At 50.2% G+C, this 19,246-nt stretch overlaps 1 protein-coding gene across 2 annotated transcripts in view; it reads right to left on the bottom strand.

Annotated features, from left to right (window-relative positions):
• Nucleotides 1–11,973, bottom strand: part of CSRNP1 (cysteine and serine rich nuclear protein 1) — a 36,185-nt gene extending 24,212 nt beyond the window's left edge. The window contains exon 1 of one of the 2 annotated variants that reach the window (XM_083466954.1): nt 11,587–11,973. Coding sequence is in view for 1 of the 2 variants with exons in the window: in XM_083466953.1 (XP_083323079.1) it covers nt 2,872–2,925 (54 nt within the window). In the remaining variant the exon portion in view is untranslated. Of the gene's footprint in view, nt 1–2,871; nt 2,941–11,586 lie in introns of those variants that run through there. The other variant, XM_083466953.1, reaches the window with a different exon arrangement.
• Between the last annotated feature and the right edge of the window lie 7,273 nt (nt 11,974–19,246).

Genomic DNA, 19,246 nt, shown 5'->3' with positions numbered 1-19,246 from the left:
GCAGAGTGCCTTTCCCCTCACCATAGGGCAACCACAGCCCACCTCCCTCCCCAGAGAACACCTGCGCTCCAGGTTACTGCTTGCCCACCTCTCGAGGTCAGCTCCTGCCAGGCCTGGCAGCCTGGATTTGGTAAAGGTCATTGTTTGCCAAAAGTGAAGCCAAGGACATTTGGCCAGGGGACTCTGGGCACCGGTGTTTACAAAGGAGAGCCAAAACACTACAGAGCAACCTTTGCAACCAAGCCGCCAAGACTGCTGCAGCCTTCTCCAAAAAGCTGGCTTCACGTCTGCAGAGCTGGTGCCAAGTGTGTGGGTGCTTAGATTGGGCACAGAGAGAGAGAGAGAGAGAGAGAGAGAGAGAGATGATTTACAGTGGAGTGCTACTCTGAGAAAACAAGCGATCTCAGAGTCGATGGCACCAAAACAACCGCCCGCATCTCCCCAGTCTTCTGGGCTGTTAACACCCACCTACATGGGAGTTATTTTCAGAGCCTGGTGCCATAAATAACAGCACTCAGTTTCCTGAAGTGGGGCGGGGGGAGAACCACTTTCAAGAACACACTCGAAGAAAGCGTTCAGAGGATTAAGAGAATTTTCTCTCGAGGGCGGACGGCTTGCAATGGTAGAAGCTGATACAGTGGTACCTCTGGTTACGTACTTAATTCGTTCCGGAGGTCTGTTCTTAACCTGAAGCACCACTTTAGCTAATGGGGCCTCCCGCTGCTGCTGCGCCACCGGAGCACGATTTCTGTTCTCCTCCTGAAGCAAAGTTCTTAACCCGAGGTACTATTTCTGGGTTAGCGGAGTCTGTAACCTGAAGCGTATGTAACCCGAGGTACCACTGTATATAAGCTAGGAACCAAATGGTTAAACCGAGGTTGCAGTTGCCAAAACAGAATTCCTAGTTGCCATCTTTGGGTAGGTAAAGGTAAAGGACCCCTGACAGTTAAGTCCAGTTGCGAACGACTCTGGGGTTGCGGTGCTCATCTCGCTTTACTGGCCAAGGGAGCCGGTGTTTGTCCGCAGACAGTTTTTCCGGGTCATGTGGCCAGCATGACTAAGCCGCTTCTGGCAAACCAGAGCAGTGCACGGAAACGCCATTTACCTTCCCGCTGGAGCGGTACCTATTTATCTACTTGCACTTTGACGTGCTTTCGAACTGCTAGGTTGGCAGGAGCAGGGACCGAGCAACGGGAGCTCACCCCGTCGCGGGGATTCGAACCACCAACCTTCTGATCAGCAAGTCCTAGGCTCAGTGGTTTAACCCGCAGCGCCACCTGCGTCGGTAGTCGGATGCAAAAATGCTCCTGGCTGATTTCAAACACCGGGCCCTGGCTTGTGAGGTCTGTGTACGAGAGGCCAGACCATGCATGCAAAAAGTTCAAACCCTGGATGTGGACACAGGATGGGGCAGACCTCTCTCTACATGCCAGTTCTAGACAGCACTGGGGGAGCTGAAGCAATAGTCTGGCCTCATATGTTCCCTTTGGGGTCAGGACAGAATTCAACCCGCCCGCTCTGGTCAACTGGCTCTGGAAATATACTAGGCGTTGGGGATTGGCCACTGGAGAGCCCTGGCAGTCCAAGTTGAGGTAGCACCTGAGGCAACCCTACATGCAAAGCTGTACATCTGGGCCTCTATGGGGAGGGAAGTTAGGGTGCTGGTTCCCCAAATCTCATTTTCCAAAACCAAACTAGGCAGGCACTGGAAAGCTTCCAGCAACCATCTTTGCCAACCTTGCAATTTATCCCACACAAAAAAGGCCACCTTTTTCCAATTAGAAAGAAAGAAACAAGTTCCCTTCCTGGTTACCTGGAGGTACTACCGACTCACCATAGGTGAGCAGGGGGGAGGTGACAGTGGTGCCTCGCAAGACGAAAAGAATCCATTCTGTGATTCTCTTCGTCTAGCGGTTTTTTCGTCTTGCGAAGCAAGCCCATTGACGGATTAGCGCTATTAGCGGCTTTTAGCAGTTTATCGGCTTATCGGATCAGCTGATAAGCGGCTTAGCGGCTTAGAAAAGGGGGGAGGAGGAAAAAAACCCCCGCAGGAACTTGCAAGACATTTTCGTCTTGCGAAGCAAGCCCATAGGAGATTCGTTTTGCGAAGCACCTCCAAAACGGAAAACTCTTTCGTCTAGCGAGTTTTCCGTCTTGCGGGGCACCACTGTATACTAAAAAGCTTCTCTTGTCACATTTACAGACCAATGATTCAGTGTGTGTGTCATGTTAGTATTTGGGTTTTTTTTAACGTTCTCCGACTGCTTGCACACCTAGAAATGTGACGCTGGTGACCGTGAATGTTAAGATATTCTTTCCAGGCCTGAAATACACACTGGAGCCACACATGAAAAGGAGAGAGAGACGGAATAATTCTGGTGCTTTCCTTTAAAAATATTCCAAGCTACTTCATACAATAGTTTGCATATATGTGTGTGTGCTGGGAAAAGTGGAAAGGGGGGGGGGATTTCCACAGCAGTAAAGTTTTTTCCTACCTTCACCCTGCGATTTCCCATGTAGATACCACATTGGGAAACCACCAGAAACGACCGCACAGAAGAGGCTAGATTCAAGAAGTCCCCTTTGCGTACAGAAAGGGACTCGGCAACCTTATTTCAAGGAACAGTAAATTGGGATTCCCGCTCCTTCAAGCAGTTCCTTTTTTTTTTTGGTTAACTTAAGCCGACTATAAGGTTTCATAATCTCTCCCTGCTGCTAAAAATAGAGTCGGGACAGCAAAGGCTAGAAAGCACACGTACGTTTCACATCCCAGAATAAAAAAGCATGAATCAGTTGCAAGCAGAGACTGGTGAGGCAACCAAACTCCACCCGCCAGAAAATGCAGGCAGCGTTTTGTCCGAGGAGACTGACTGAGCGCTGAGGAAGCCACGATGGGAACACGCACCACGAGAGAAAACAGCTCATGCGCGTAATTCAGCCGCATGCCCCAGTCACACAGGGCGCAATCCTCGCAGAGACGAATGGGAGTCACACGGCCAGGCCAGGCGACTTGGAAGGGGCGCGACGATCATCTGAGCATCGTTAGAACAAATAAAGATGGCAAGTGCCCAGTTAGGGCTAGGCAAGGGAGACAGAGTGCTGTTGCGGTCCAGGTGCTAGATTTCACAGAATCAAAGAATTGTAGAGTTGGAAGGGACCCCCAGGGGTCATCCAGTCCAACCCCCTGCAAGGCAGGAATCTCAGCCAAAGCATCCATGACGGATGGCCACCCAACCTCTGCTTAAAAACCCCCAAGGAAGAAAAGTCCACCACATTCCAAGGGAGTCCGTTCCATCACTGAACAGCTCTCACTGTTTAGGCGCAGGAGAAGCAGTGTGGTGTAGTGGTTAGAGTGCCAGAGTAGGACCTGAGAGAGCAGGGTCCGTATTCCCACTCGGCCATGAAAGTCACTGGGTCGCCTTGAGCCAGTCACTCGCTCTTAGCTTAAGCCTACGCCACGGGATTATTGTCAGGTTAGACTGGGGAGTGGGAAGAGTTGTAGGCCACTTTGACCCCCCAGGAGAAAAAGTGGGGTATAAATTTAACAAATAAGAGTTAAGTTCAAATCCTCACCAGTTACACACTCAGCTCATCCACCTTACTCTCAGGGCTCTTGAGGAAGTAACCTGAAGTAGCCCTTAGACCAGGGGTCAGCAACCTTTTTCAGCCATGGGCCGGTCCACCGTCCCTTAGACCATGTGGTGGGCTGGACTATTTTTTTTTGGGGGGGGGGAATGGACGAATTCCTATGCCCCACATAGGAAGAGATGCAGTTTAAATAAAAGGACACATTCTACTCATATAAAAACCACACTGATTCCCACAGTCCACGGGCCTGATGGAGAAGGCGATTGGGCCGCATCCGGACCTTAGGTTGCCTACCCCTGCCTTAGACATATACCCATCATGCTCTCATTGCAGGAAGGGTGGCGTATAAATATTACGCTGTATGGGTGCACAAATTTGCTGTCGTTTTTTAAAAGGCAGGAATTGCTTATCTAGTTTTGCAAAAAAGAGAAAAAGGTGGAAGCAACAAACTGGACTTCTGGTTGCCTGTGGCGAGGATGGAAAACTTCCAGGTGACCAGTAAACAAGATTTGCAACGTAGCAAAGGAACGTACTGCTTCTTTCTCTTGGAACTCCTGCACCTTGGATGAAGGCTGTGCCAATGCAAAAATAAGGAGGGAGGGCCCCTGAAACGTTCGTACAACCATAGAACAAGCTTAAGATGCCATAAATGCCATTTTAAAACTTGCTCTCTGCATCGGGCACACTCAGCACAACTTTCTACAAGACCTCAAAGCTTTCTCTGCAACCAGCCGCAGGCACTAGGCTAAATCTCCCTCTTTCCAAATCCGGCAAAAACAAACAAACCTGAGAACACACTTCGGGGCCCTATAGACCTATGCAAGGAAGCCTGGGGTTTTGGTTTATCAGAATTCAAGTTCCTGGGAACCCCAGCTCTCATCGAAACAGGAAATGAAGTTTCTAGCAATACCTGGTGAAATCTCAGAAAGGAAAGGGTTTTTATTCAGGAATTTCTGGCCGGCAGGGTTCACTCTCTTTAACACTCCACCCCTCCTCTTGAATCACTGGAGCAGAATGCATTATGCAAAGAGTGTCGATGCTAATTTGCTTTCATTTCCATAATTCATTCAGGTCACAGGATCCAGCTTTTCTTGCTGCAGGACTTAAGAGGCATCCAGCTTAACAGCAGAACCGCCACCTGCAACAGGTACTCATGGCTGCAGCAATGGAGACACCTCCGTTTTCCCTGCAGGGGGGACGGGACCATAAGTTCCCAAATGAAGCCCTTCAGGCGACACAGAGCTAGATGTTTTGCAAAACCTAGTGAGTGCCTGCTTGTGTCTTTACCTTGCTGCAAAGCCCCCAGGCTACAGTTTGATCTGCCCGCATTTTAGCAGGAATCACTCTTTCCATTTCCTGAGCCGGTCCGCGGGCACCCCAGGGTGCTCACACCTAGAACAGCCCCTGGTTCTAACCTGACAGGCTCCCTCCACCCCTCTCTGCAGTTTCCCCAGCGTCTACTCATCTCTCCACCTGCACTGGATTTATGAAGCAAGGTGCGTGGCTGCAGCAACTCCCGTGAGCCACTACAGTCACCCAGAGGCTTCTGTTTACACAGAGAAAGGCGTGGCGGTGGTTTGCAGGCTCCTGCCCGATTCAACCCTCAACATTATTGGTAAAGGCGAACGGCCGTGTTAAAAGATGCCGGCAGCAGAAGCAAGTGACTTGGTTGTTAATTCTTTTAAATCAAATTCAAGTGGGGACGGAAGACAAAAGATACAAACTGCCCTCAGTGTCTAGGCAAATCCTCTATTTGATTACACCTGATGAATAATGCAAAGCCGGTTACCTTGTTTGTCCTCTGGTGGGTACACTCTGTTTTACCTCTGACGCGTCGGTCTCCTGCTCTTAATAATGCAGGAAGGACTGGGGGGGGGGTCTAACAGTCTACTTGCTGCATGCCACAATGAAGTCCCTGAATGTGAATGAGATTCGCTACTTTCCTTCCAGAAAAAGAGATCTGAAAAGAAATCGGGCAGGTGGAATATAAGGAAGAGAATCTGCGTTGGAAGATACATGCAAGCATGCAAGATACATGCAAGGAAGATACATGCATCAGAAGATACATGCAAGCAATCCCTGCAGATTTACAGAAAAAGGCAATGGACATTTCTACTGGGTCTGAATTTCTTTTCTGGTGAGCTACACTTTTATGCACGAAGTAGAACAGGAAAGCTACAACGGGGGCGTGCTGAAGAAATTGAGTCAAGAACCCGGGAAGCAGTGTTAAACATCAGCCAGGCACCAGCCACGGGTCCAGTTGTGACCACATGATGATCTCTGGGTGTCAGGTGACTTGGAGAAGGATCTGAAAGATTTTCCTTGAAGCTTGAATATGTTTTGTTCTGGACTGTTTTATTTGGTGTTCAATGGGTTGTAAACCGCTTTGAGATTTGTTCTTTAAAATATAAAGCGGTATAGCAGTGAAACAACAACGAATTCACTTGAGGGGGTATGTCACTTACTACTGGCCCAACTCACAGGGTTGTTGTGTTGGCGAGATAACACAAATGAGGTGCTTTGAATACTTCAATGCCAATGCTAGCCCATTTGGGCCTGGTAGGGCAGAATGCACAGAGACCCACAGGAGGTGGAACCAGAGCCAAAGGCAGGCAGAACCACCCCCTGATTGGTTGTAAGTAAGAAAGTCACCTGGGAGTCACCTGGCTTGCAAGTATTACAGGTGAAAAGGATCTAGGGGTCTTGGTGGACCACAAGCTTAACATGAGACAACAGTGTGATGCGGCAGCAAAAACACTAATGCTCTTCTGGGCTGCATCAACAGAAGTATAGCGTCCAGATCAAGGGAAGTAATAGTTTCGCTCTATTCTGCCTTGGACAGACCACACCTGGACTACTGTGTCCAGTTCTGGGCACCCCAATTTAAGAAGGGTGTTGACAAGATGGAATGTGTGCAGAGGAGGGCAACCAAAATGATCCAAGGGTCTGGAAACCAAGCCTTATGAGGAACTGTTGAGGAATCTGGGCATCTTTAGCCTGGAAAAGAGGTGACTGAGAGGAGAATTAATGGCCATCTTCAAATATCTCAAGGGTTGTCACATGGAAGATGGAGAAAGCTTGTTTTCTCCTGCTCTGGAGGATAGGACTCGAACCAGTGGTTTAAAGGAGATTCCAACTAAACATCAGGAAGAATTTTGTGACAGTAAGAGCTATCTGACAATGGAACAGGCTCCCTCAGGTGGTTGTGGACCCTGGAGGGTTTTTAAGTAGAGGTCGGGTGGCCATCTGACACGGATGCTTTAGCTGAGGTTCCTAGATGACCCTCAAGGTCCCTTCTGATTGCTGGGTTGAGATCTGGAATAGCAACATTCCAATCGTGCTCTAAACCACCACACCAACAACCACGTCAAGAGAAATAGCGAGTCCCCTAAGATTGCAGGGAAGGGGGGCAACTTGGATCAGAGACAGACTTGGGTTTGAGAGTCCACTCCTCCGCTGTGGACAGTCTACAAGACTTTTACCATCCAATCTCAGCCTCTATTTTGCTCCCTGTAAAATGGGGACAGACCTCACAGGGCAGAGCGGTGAGGGGCAGACACTTGTGAACGGCTTTGCAAATTGACTCAGCTACACGACAACAGATGATTCGTTCCCTGATAGACATAATCAATATCTCCTGCTTGCTGCTCCAACTTAAGTCCCCCCTGCCCCCCCTCTGTAGGCACCATTGGGGAACCCTCAGCCAAACGGACAATGGCTTCGTCCCGACACAGACATCTGTTTTCTGCAGCAACAGATGCCAAAAGGGTGTCCGTTCGTAACTCGAGAGGGAACCGTGTTAACCGTTCTTCCCTCCAGCGTATTATATTCCTCGATAGGGAGGGCGATGAGGGCACTTGGGGAAAAAAAGCTTGCTTTAAAATAATAATAATAATAATCCCCCCTTATAATTGCAAATTAATGCTTCCATTAATGCTTCCACACTAAAGCAATGACTAGGACTGAAAACAAGCAAAAGAGGCAGAGCTGATGGAGACCAAGTCATTGCACAGGCTGCTCCTGTTGTTTCAGAATACAAAGACAGTGTGGTGTAGCAGTTAGAGCAGTGGTTCTCAAAGGGTGTGGTGAGCAAAAGAATCAAGTGATATCCAGGACAATCCTACTTTGTTTTCCAATGCCTTATCAATAAAAATATCTGGTGTGGTGCAAGCAAATAGTTAATCTGAAACTGCGACCCAGAGGGGGAAAAGTTTGGGAACCACTGAGTTAGAGTGTTGGAGATCACCAGGGTTCGAATCTCCACTCAGCCACAAAGCTCACTGGGTGAGACCAGTCACGGTCTCTTAAGACTAGGCTACCTCACAGGGTTGCTATGAGGATAAAATGGGCAGAAGAACTGTGCAAGCTAACCTTGAGGGCCTTGGACGACAGGCGGGGTATACATGCAAAAATAAAAAGACTGAGAAAGAGAAACAGGAGCCTATAGACACTCCAAATGTTGTTCATGGTCTAAACCACTGAGCCTCTTGGGCTTACCGATCGGAAAGTCGGCAGTTCGAATCCATGCAAACAGGGTGAGCTCCCGCTGCTCTGTCCCAGCTCCTGCCAACCTAGTAGTTCGAAAGCACACCAGTGCAAGTAGATAAATAGGTACCACTCAGGCGGGAAGGCAAACGGCGTTTCCGTGCGCTGCTCTGGTTCGCCAGAAGCGGCTTAGTCATGCTGGCCACATGACCTGGAAAGCTGTCTGCGGACAAACGCCAGCTCCCTCGGCCTGAAAGCAAGATGAGCACTGCACCCCACAGTTACCTTTAACTGCACTTAACCATCCAGGTGTCCTTTACCTTTAACCATGGTTAGGGATTTTGAGAGTTACAGTGCAGCAAAATTGGCAGTGGGGCAGAAGCAGGGGCTTCCACAGGTAAGCCCCCCCCCTCCCCACATCCCTGCAAGAGAAACCACGAAATGCCATCCATATCAACTTTTGGCCTCCAGGACTGTCAGAACGGCTTTTTTATTATTATTAAAGGCTTTGAGAAGGCAAGTAAAAACACGAGCCTGCATCCTTCTCTGGTCTCAAGTCTCTCTCTCCCACCCACAGGAGTTTCACCAAGAAAACTCCTCCTGATCAGTCCTGCCATTGCACCAGTAGGTGTTGCTGTGGCTGCAAGAGAATGCAAAAGCAGCTTCCCTGTGGCTCCTTCATCAAACAGCAACCGGAACAGAAACTGCTATTGCTTTCTTGGTCTAGGAGAGCGAGAAATGCAAAAAGAAGGAAAGGCAGCCTTCTTTGTCTGGTTCTGCTCCCATCCAAGGGTGCAAACTTCCAGGCTGAGCAGAGACCTGACAGGCAGGAAGAGTCACGTGTCCTCAAGAGATGCAGGAAAGCTTTACGGGTGTCATAAATGAGTCACTCAGCACATCACAAAAGGCTGTACTGTAGTAGAAAAGGAGTGCATACCTCAGGACAGCTGGGCAGCCCAGCCCAATGCATATCATGACATTATTATTCCAAGTGCAATGGACTTGGGCCCTTGCAAGTACGCAGCCTCAAACTCTAAACTCTGCAAGCGACCACAAAAGGAGAAGAGCGAAGGAAAACAGCCCCCGTCGCAGCAGCACCAACGGCAAAACTAAGATCGTGCATTTGCAACTATATTTTAACTTCTGCATGATCTGCTTAGAAGCTGAAAAGCAACCATGCGCAGCTCAAGTGCGAGTTTTTTCCCTTGCTGCAACAACAAATATGAAGTTAATTACCCTTTTGTCACAAATGCATAAGAAACAACTCTGGCCAGGGGATATGAACCCGATGCACGTAATCCTACTATCTGCTGAACCGTACTAATACACTGCAAAAGAAATGTTAATTTTCACATGATTGTAGAATTGGAAGGGACCCCGGGGTCATCTAGTCCAACCCCCCGCAATGCAGGGATATGGTTTGCCACCCACAAAAAAAGAGTCTGCCCGCCGCATCGCTGAATGATGCCCTGTTCTGACCTTGCCTCTGATGGGGGTGGGGAGAAATGCTACTGTGGCTCTGCACTGTGTGCATTCACACCGTTCAATCACTCCCAACACAGAGGCGTAGTAGAATTGGCCACAAGTCCCCAGAAGGAGGCTGCCTGCTGTGTCTCTGGAGGAGTGCCTGTTCTGAGCTTGCCCTGGAGCCAAGAGACATTCCCTGGAGCGGCTTGTGCTGAACAGCAAGGGGGGTGGGGGTTACATGGGAACAAGATTCAGCTTCCGAGTGTGTTCATGGGCACAGAGCGTCCAGTTTTACTTTGAGGGAGGTGGGGGAGTGCATGCCTCCATTGCGAGACATTTGGACAACGCTGCTATGACACGGCTTTGAATTCCAACGACGTTATTCAGTGATGCAAACCAGACAGGCTGCCGTTGATGCAATGCCATTGACAAGCAACTGTGATGTTTCAAAGAAAACCCGAAGAACCTATATTTAAGCTGCCTTGTGTGTGACTCACATCCCTGCCATCAAACTCCTTCTAAAGCACAGTATTTCCCCAGCGTAACTATGACACATGAGGAGGAGGAGGAAGGACTGATGACAACAAACCTGGGTGGGGTGGGGGGGAACTGTAAGAAAGAAAATCCTGAGAACATGGAAAACAAAAATTCCAAAACTAGTTACATTTTCCAAAAGTGGGGTGTTTTTTCCCCACAATGGTGGAGTCTCTCTCTCTGGTTCCAGGAAGGCTGAGACCAAGAAACAACACATTTTATAATATAGTATCCGGCATTCTTGTTTTGGGTTGTTGCTGCTGAACACAATTTGCCTCACATTCTTTGCTAAGATCGCCCCAGGGAGAGATCTTGCCAGTCCCTTAAGAGATAGCCCAGCGAGGAGCCAAATATCATTATCTCCCAGGGCTGGAGAATTTGGGCAACTCAATTAACTTCTTTTGAACTGTTTTACAACCCATCACTCCAGGACCTTAAAGGGCGGGGGGGGGGGGCGAATGGTAGGAAGAAAGCGCGGGGTTGGCTCCCTAAACAGATGCTCGCAAGAATCCAGGTTATAATAAACACACGGTGGCCAGATCAACGTGAGCGGCGGGAATCGAAACCGCAGGCGCCTCGGCAGAGATCAGGTGCAAGGAGGGAAACGAGAAAGCGAGGAGTAAGATTGTGGCGGGGGTGGGGGTGGGAATCAGGATACGATCCAGGCTGCCGCTAGACAACAAGGGAAAGGAAGGAGAGGCGCTCCCCAGATCCCCAGCCGGGGGAAGTCAGCGCCTCGACGGCGAGGACCCTCGACGTGAGCACGGCAGGAGTCCGGAATCTTCTCAATGTTTCCACTCCTAAGGAGTCAAAATGCCTCCGGAAGAGCCCACTTAACACGATCAGAAGTGTGACAGCCAGAAACGAGCCACTTTCCCGTCCCCCAGACCCAGCTCCGCGCCTCGGCGCACCATTTGGACACTGCGCGCCCCCTTCCGACCGTCGGAACTCCTCCAGCTGCCTCTTTTGTCCGCTCTACAGCGCCCCCTAGAGGGTGGGCAATCGCCTCCCCCACGACCCTCGCTCCTCCGCCCGCTCCGCTTTTCCAACCCCGACTTAACTCCGTTTCACTTCGAATCAACCTCATTTTCTACCCGGGCCGTGAACTGCTCCCATACATCACAGTCAGAGGTCCCGAGCCAGCCCCAACGGAAAGTCCCGGCCGTCGCGTTATGAATCTGCCCCTCTCTTACCCCCCGTCTCCAGGGCGCCCCCTGCCGGGCTCTCTGAACCGAAGCCCTCCGCGCCCGCAATCCAACCCGGACCATCCCCAACTCCCGCCTCTCTAGCGCCCCCTCTCCCTTTATCCAACAACTGCAGCCGCCGGGGTGGGGGCAGTGGCCGGTCTCGCTATGGCCCCTCGTACCCTAAGTTAGTACCCCGCGGGAACACGCCCCCCCAACCCTTCTTCAGGGCGCCGCGTCCCCCGCACCCCACCGCCAGCGCTTTAAGCCCCGAGAGCGCAGCGCAGCGCGGGCCCCGACGGCGAGCCGAGCGGGCGCAGACACTCACCGGCGCCGCTGGGGGCTCCTCGGACGGCGGCGGGGAAGGCAGGCAAGCCGGCTTGGGAGGAAGGAGGCTCGGCTGGAGGAGGAGGAGGGCGAGACGGCGCCGCTCAGGCTTGCATCGCCGTCGAGACTGGCGGCTGCTGCTGCGTCCGAGGCTGCGGAGAGACTGGCTGGCTGGCTGCGCCTGGCGCTGGACTGCTCTGCCGCCGCCGCCGTCGCTCCTCCTCCTTCCCGGCTCAGCTGCTGCGCTGCCCTTTTTCGTCAGTGGAAAACTCCTGCGCTCTGACGCAGGCGGTGACAAGGGAGCCTCAGCCAGAGACAGCGAGCCGGAGCCCGGCCCGCTCCCAGCCCACACGCCGCTTCCTCCCGGCCTGCCCGCCCGCCCTCCTTCCTTCCTTCCCAGGTCTAACCCAGCGCCAGGGAGGAGGAGGAGACGAGCTGCCCAGTCGCCTCCCTCCCTTTTTTTCCCCGGGAAAAAAGCGCCCGGATTGGTGGAGCGGCGCCTGCTTCTGCTGCTCGCTGCTGCTGCTGCCGTGTGCGGATTCACACGTGAACTGGGGAAAGGCGCCCGCTGCGTGTGCGTGTGGCTGCACGTGCGCGCCTCGGCCGGAGTTGCTGAGTGGCTGCAAAGCTGCGCGCGGGTTGGGTGTGCTCAGCTCTCGCGGGGTTTACTTTCGAGTAAAACGCAGCGTTTGCACGGGATCGCAGAAGGGGAGTTGGAGGGGGCGGGGAGAGTTATAAGTAGATGTACCTACAAAATCCCACCACCACCACCACCACCATTTTCTGCTGAGTTGCATCGAGTTTACTCGGGAGTAAGTTTTACTGGTTTCAGCCAGAGCCAGCATCCAAGTGGAGAGCCTATCAGAGAGTTAACAAGCATTTTGGGTAGATGGTAATTCTTGTTCATGAGCCCATATACGGATTTTACTTGAGAGCAAGTGTCATATAACTTGGTGGGACTTGCTTCTGTGTAAACAGGCATAGGGTAGTGCTTTGGTTTTTCCCCCGTGGTTATGCTTATATAATTTTTATTCATTTTTTAAAAAAGGATTAAAAACACAAATTTGTTGTTTTTAACAAAATCATTGGGGTTTTTTTCACAGTTTGCTGAATTGAGCCAACCTGCTGCCCTCCGGGTATTTTTGGACTATGATTCCCATCAGTCCCTGCTGGCACTGTCCTGGGAGTTGTAGTTGATATCATCTACCCCTTCTGTGATGGGGCTTTTCCTACCAAGCACACATAAGCCTCAGAGTGATAGGCCTTTGCCTAGGCCCGTTTACTAGGAACAGAAGCCCAAACACGGGGGCTTCTTCCTAGGAAAATACGCACAGCATTGGCCAGTTAACCAGGGACCAGTTAACTAGAAAGCTGGGTTTTTTTGGTGGCTGACTTTACCTGCCTTTTGCCCAGGCTGAGCCAGGCTATGTTGGTAGCTCTGTTGGTCGATCAGGAGTCTCATAATCTCAGTGTCGTGGGTTCAAGCCTCACATTGGGCAAAAGATTCCTGCATTGCAGGGGTTGGACTAAATGACCCTAGTGGCCCCTTCTATGATTCCGTATAGCAGGAAATAAAGATCACCGCGGGTGGTGCTGTGGGTTAAACCACTGAGCCTAGGGCTTGCCGATCAGAAGGTTGGCGGTTCGAATCCTCGTGACGGGGTGAGCTCCCGTTGCTCGGTCCCTGCTCCTGCCAACCTAGCAGTTCGAAAGCACGTCAAAGTGCAAGTAGATAAATAGGTACCACTCCGGCGGGAAGGTGAATGGCGTTTCCGTGCACTGCTCTGGTTCGCCAGAAGCGGCTTAGTCATGCTGGCCACATGACCCGGAAGCTGTACACCGGCTCCCTCGGCCAATAAAGTGAGATGAGCATCGCAACCCCAGAGTTGGTCATGACTGGATCTAATGGTCAGGGGTCCCTTTACCTTTACCTTACCTCAAAAGCTTAAGGCAAACCTGTTGTCTCTTTTGTGCTTAAAAACAAACAGACACCTGCTTTGAGGTAGCCCACATATCTGGGGCCTGCATAAAATATTTTTAAGCATGTATATATATATATCTGTATTTCAGTTTACCCTGCATAATTTCATCTCTAGGGATACAAGCAGAGGTCTTCTCTTGCACCCATTTACACACATAGCACATGGAAGACCTGGCCAATTCAGCCTTTCAAGATTATACCAGCATACATTTTCAGGTTTCGCTGCATGGACATAAACCTTTTTCTTTCAATGTGAATCTCTGGATTCTGAATCTGGCCCCAGTACCAAGGAGGACGGAACTGGATGTGTTGTTGGAGATGCCTGCGTCAACAGCAGCCTCAGGCCCTGCGGATTGGATCCGGCCAGGCCGCCTTAGCGCAGCTTAAAAATTAACAAACCAGAAATCTCTCTCTCCCAGTGCTGACTCTCGTGATTCAAACCACACACACCAGTTCCTATAAAGCGAGGAGAGAGAAACGTACAGGCTCCTTCCTGTATGGTGCCGATATGTTTTCCCCTTCCGTGGCTAATTGCAGCTCGGGGGGGCAATTTGCATCGAGGAACCTGTGCGAGGAGGGAAGGTTAATCATGCTTGCGCAGCACAAACATGCAGTGTTCAAACACAGAACTGGGAATGACAGTTTTCTTTTTATCAAGGGGACTATGCACATTGGCAGAGAACCCCACTACCAAAGGAATTAAAGGTAAAGGGACCCCTGACCATTAGGTCCAGTCGTGACTGACTCTGGGGTTGTGGCGCTCATCTCGCTTTATTGGCCGAGGGAGCTGGCGTACAGCTTCCGAGTCATGTGGCTAGTATGACTAAGCCGCTTCTGGCGAACCAGAGCAGCACATGGAAACGGTGTTTACCTTCCCGCCGGAGCGGTACCTATTTATCTACTTGCACTTTGACATGCTTTCAAACTGCTAGGTTGGCAGGAGCAGGGACCAAGCAACGGGAGCTCACCCCGTGACGGGGATTCGAACAGCCAACCTGATCGGCAGCCCTAGGCTCTGTGGTTTAACCCAGAGTGCCACCCGCGTCCCTTACCAAAGGAGTTACTCTGCTTGAAATGGAACGTGAAACTTCACAGGGCCCTTCCCTAGTCTGCCACCTTCCAGATGTTGTGGATGGCAACTCCCTTGTAGTCCTAAACATCTGAATAGTGCCAGAAGGATGCTTCATAGGGTTAGAGTGCGCACCTTTATCCAAAGGCCACCCTGGTTAACTTGCCAACTGTCTGACCTCACTAAGATACTCTCTGCGCTTAGGCTTGCAAACATTACGGGCTTAAAACACCATGAGGTGGTGGTTGTTTTTGCTGTGTTTTGCAAGTTGCCATACACGTTTTTAAAAATGTACATTTTACTGCTTAAATCAATGAAAACAGGACATCAACGATGTTGTATACATCAGCACTGTCGGATGTGTATCTAAGTCCCCTGCCGTTTGTCCACAACAGTGTCTTAGGACTTGCCGATCAGAAGGTTGGTGGTTCGAATCCCCGCCACGGGGTGAGCTTCCATTGCTCAGTCCCTGCTCTTGCCAACCTAGCAGTTCGAAAGCACGTCAAAGTGCAAGTAGATAAATAGGTACCGCTCTGGCGGGAAGGTAAACGGCGTTTCCGTGCGCTGCTCTGGTTCGCCAGAAGCAGCTTAGTCATGCTGGCCACATGACCCAGAAGCTGTACACCAGCTCCCTTGGCCAATAAAGCAAGATGAGCACCGCAACCCCAGAGTCGGCCACGACTGGACCTAATGGTCAGGGGTCCCTTCTACCTTTACCAATTCAGATCAAAGCTGGTTTGGGGGCGGAGGATGTATCAAAACGCAGCATTTCACAAGAAGCTGCAGGATAGTTCTGGATTGTGTCTAACGTCTTGTGAGTACACAGTTACCTAAACCATCAAGAGGAGCACATAGGATGCAGAGAAAATGTGGGTATGTACACATTCCTACTTGGCGTAATGAACTCCGTGTTTACCCTAGGTTCAATGCTTCTCATGCACATAAATTGGTTTGTTTTGTTCTTGTTTGTTTGTTTGTTTTTGCAGCATCTGACATCACTGGCATCAAAATACCAGCCCATCTTTTTTTGCACATTTAATCTGATTTACACTTTTTGCAGAAAATCCAAAAAGTTTTAAAAGAAACACCAAAAAACGTGCAATATCTGAAAAAGCTGTTAGCAATGTGGAGCCCTTGTCTGGAAGCACCCTTCTAAGTAAACAGGCATAACTTTCAAGCTATAAAGCTATCTCAAGTTCTTTGATCAGGAATCTGTAACTAGCTATTTCAGCCGGATTACAACTTTTATGTTCTGAACTACCTTCAACGCTACAGGATTTGGAGTAAACTTACAAGAGGGGAAAAACAGTACAGTAGATAAAATAAATTGTCTGGAGAGGCCGGGGACAGTTTGACGAGAACTCTCTCAATTAAAGCTGTTCCTTTACAGGATTAAAACTGCCAACTATTTTTCATCTCTCTGTGCCTATGCATTTAACAGAAGCCTGACAAACAGGCACGAAGGAGACCCTGCAACTTCAACTCCATGCCAGTAAGAAGCATCACCCGAGATGCTGAGAAGTTCTGGTTAAAAGTCCCTAGTTTCAGCCTCTCCGAAAATTTCTCAGTTTCCTTTGGAAAAGGGAACTGTGGTTTTCACCAGTTCCAGCCTCCAGCGCAGCTGTGTGTGTTGTGTCATGGGCACAATCTCTGAGCAGTGTTTCTGACAGAGCTTTTCCGTGCAACAGAATCCACTCCTGGTAGATTCCCTGAGGGATTGCCAGACCTCCAGGGCTGACCTGAAGCCCCAGGTTTGCCTGGCTCCCCCCAGGTGGCAGGGGGAGAGCTTGAATTTCCCGGGGGGCTGGAGTGCCGGCAGTAATGATAATAATCTTAATAACATTATTCTGAAGACTGTGCTTGCAGCTTGCAAGCTTCAGCCTGGCACAAGCCAGTTGCAAATTACTCCATAGACTCTGTAGGGGTTTGTTCTCTGCTTCCCTCCTCCCAATTAACCTCCATCTCCAGGGCTTGGAGGTGGGAGGTGTATATTGACTATTCATCCCGATTTCTTTTTCAGGGAGTTCAGACCGTGCTGGCGATTGAATGAGAATTCACACAGGCCTCACCCGCACTATACAGTGGTACCTCGGGTTACATACGCTTCAGGTTACATACGCTTCAGGTTACAGACTCCGCTAACCCAGAAATATTGCCTCGGGTTAAGAACTTTGCTTCAGGATGAGAACAGAAATTGTGCTCTGGTGGCGCGGTGGCAGCAGGAGGCCCCATTAGCTAAAGTGGTGCTTCAGGTTAAGAACAGTTTCAGGTTAAGAACAGACCTTTGGAACGAATTAAGTACTTAACCTGAGGTACCACTGTACTTTTTAAAAGTAGTGTCATACCACTTTAAGCAATCAATTTCCCCCCAAAGAATCCTGGGAAATGTAGTTTGTGAGGGGTGCCGACAGTTGTTAGGAGACCCCCGCTCCCTTCACAGAGCCACAATTCCCAGAGTTCCCTGGGAGGAGGGATTTATTGCTAAACCACTGTGAGAACTGTAGCTCTGTGGGGGACAGAGGGTCTCCTAACAGATCTCAGCACTCTTAACGAACTACAGATCCCAGGATTCTTTGGGGTAAGCCACAGGTGTTTAAAGTGGTTGTTGTTGTTTAGTTGTTTAGTCATGTTCGACTCTTTGTGACCCCCTGGACCAGAGCATGCCAGGCACTTCTGTCTTCCACTGCCTCCTCCAGTTTGGTCAAACTCATGCTGGTACCTTCGAGAACAGTATCCAAACATCTCGTCCTCTGTCGTCCCCTTCTCCTTGTGCCCTCCATCTTTCCCAACATCAGGGTCTTTTCCAGGGAGTCTTCTCTTCTCATGAGGTGGCCAAAGTATTGGAGCCCCAGCTTCAGGATCTGTCCTTCCAGTGAGCACTCAGGGCTGATTTCCTTCAGAATGGAAAGGTTTGATCTTCTTGCAGTCCACGGGACTCTCAAGAGTCTCCTCCAGCACCATAATTCAAAAGCATCAATTCTTCGGCGATCAGCCTTCTTGATGGTCCAGCTTTCACTTCCATACATCACTACTGGGAAAACAATAGCTTTAATTATACGGACCTTTGTTGGCAAGGTGATGTCTCTGCTTTTTAAGATGCTGTCTAGGTTTGTCATTGCTTTTCACCCAAGAAGCAGGCGTCTTTTCATTTCGTGACTGCTGTCACCATCTGCAGTGATCTTAAAGTGGTATGATACTGCTTTAAACCTACAGTGCAGATGGGGGATTGTTTTCAGGGAGGTGAGGTGACAGTTATATCAGTTTCCTTATCACACACACACAAAAAGAAAAAAATATGATCTTTGGGGAAACGGGTTTGCTGCATTAGACCTGCCAACGGACTACAATTGTGCCACCCCTCAGTGGCGTAGCGTGGGGGGTGCAGGGGGGGCTGGCCGCACTGGGCGCAACATCTGGGGGTTAGGGTGGTTAGGGTTAGGGGGCGCAAATCCACGGGTTAGGGGGCGCAAATTACTTGCCTTGCCCCGGGTGCTGACAACCCACGCTACGCCACTGCCACCCCTAAATAGTGGCAACCTGAGACAGCCCCCCTTTCTCATAAAGGGTTTCCCCTTGTCCTCTCAATCCCTTTTAAAGTTTCCATTGCAAATAAGCTTCTGGGGTAACAGTGTGTGTGTGATTTCCAAACAGAGATAACAAGAGCGAGGAAGAGGGCAGGAGGAAAGCAAGTGTGTCTGTCTGTCTGTGTGTGTGTGTTTGTGTAGATACATCTTGTTCAATCCTGGGTTTGCAGCTCTGCCAGCTGGAACCAGTCCCTCTCCGCATTGGGACAAAAAGGAGGCATTTCACCTTTATTATTACTGTTATTTAACAACCTGTTGCGTGGACGGGACAAACCGTGCCGCCTCTTGCCGTCATTCGCAAGCTCGCTGGACTTGGGCCAAGGCAGTCCCTGCACTACACACACACACACACACACACACACACACAGCCCCGCTCCTTCCCCGTTCACCCTCTCCCAAGTGGCTTCCTTGGAAACGTACATCAGGAAAAAGTGATTCATTGATAAGCTATGTGCAGCCTGTACGTTACACTCGGGTACAGCTTGCTAATGTACATTTGCTGAAGCCCGAGTTTAATTGAGGCTGATCAGCGGGAGGAACGGCTGGGAGCGGGAGGGGGAAAGGACAGTGAGACAACAAAAGGGGCTGTGGGTTCACCAGCCTAGCTCAGACAGTAGAGCACGACTGGCTATTAATCTCCGGGGCATGAGTTTGAATCCCACTTCGGGCAAGAAGATTCCTGCATTTCAGAGAGTTGGAATCGATGACCCTCGTCCCTTCCATCTCTACAGTTCTGTGATTCTACATGCAGCCTGGGAGCACATTCGGAAGCTGTCCCGATACAGTGGTACCTCGGTTCTCAACCTTAATCTGTTCTGGAAGTCCGTTCCAAAACCAAAGCTTTCCAAAAACCAAGGCACGCTTTCCCGTAGAAAGTGATGCAAAACGGATTACCTCGTTCCAGACTTTTATAAAGGACCCCTGACCATTAGGTCCAGTCGTGGCTGACTCTGGAGTTGTGGCGCTCATCTCACTTTATTGGCTGAGGCAGCCAGTGTACAGCTTCCAGGTCATGTGGCCAGCATGA

The sequence above is a fragment of the Podarcis liolepis genome (assembly GCF_965112155.1).
Source record: "Podarcis liolepis genome assembly, chromosome: 12".
NCBI lineage: Eukaryota > Metazoa > Chordata > Lepidosauria > Squamata > Lacertidae > Podarcis > Podarcis liolepis.
The sequence above is the reverse complement of the archived record's forward strand: the minus strand, read 5'-3'. Positions and strand labels throughout refer to the sequence as shown.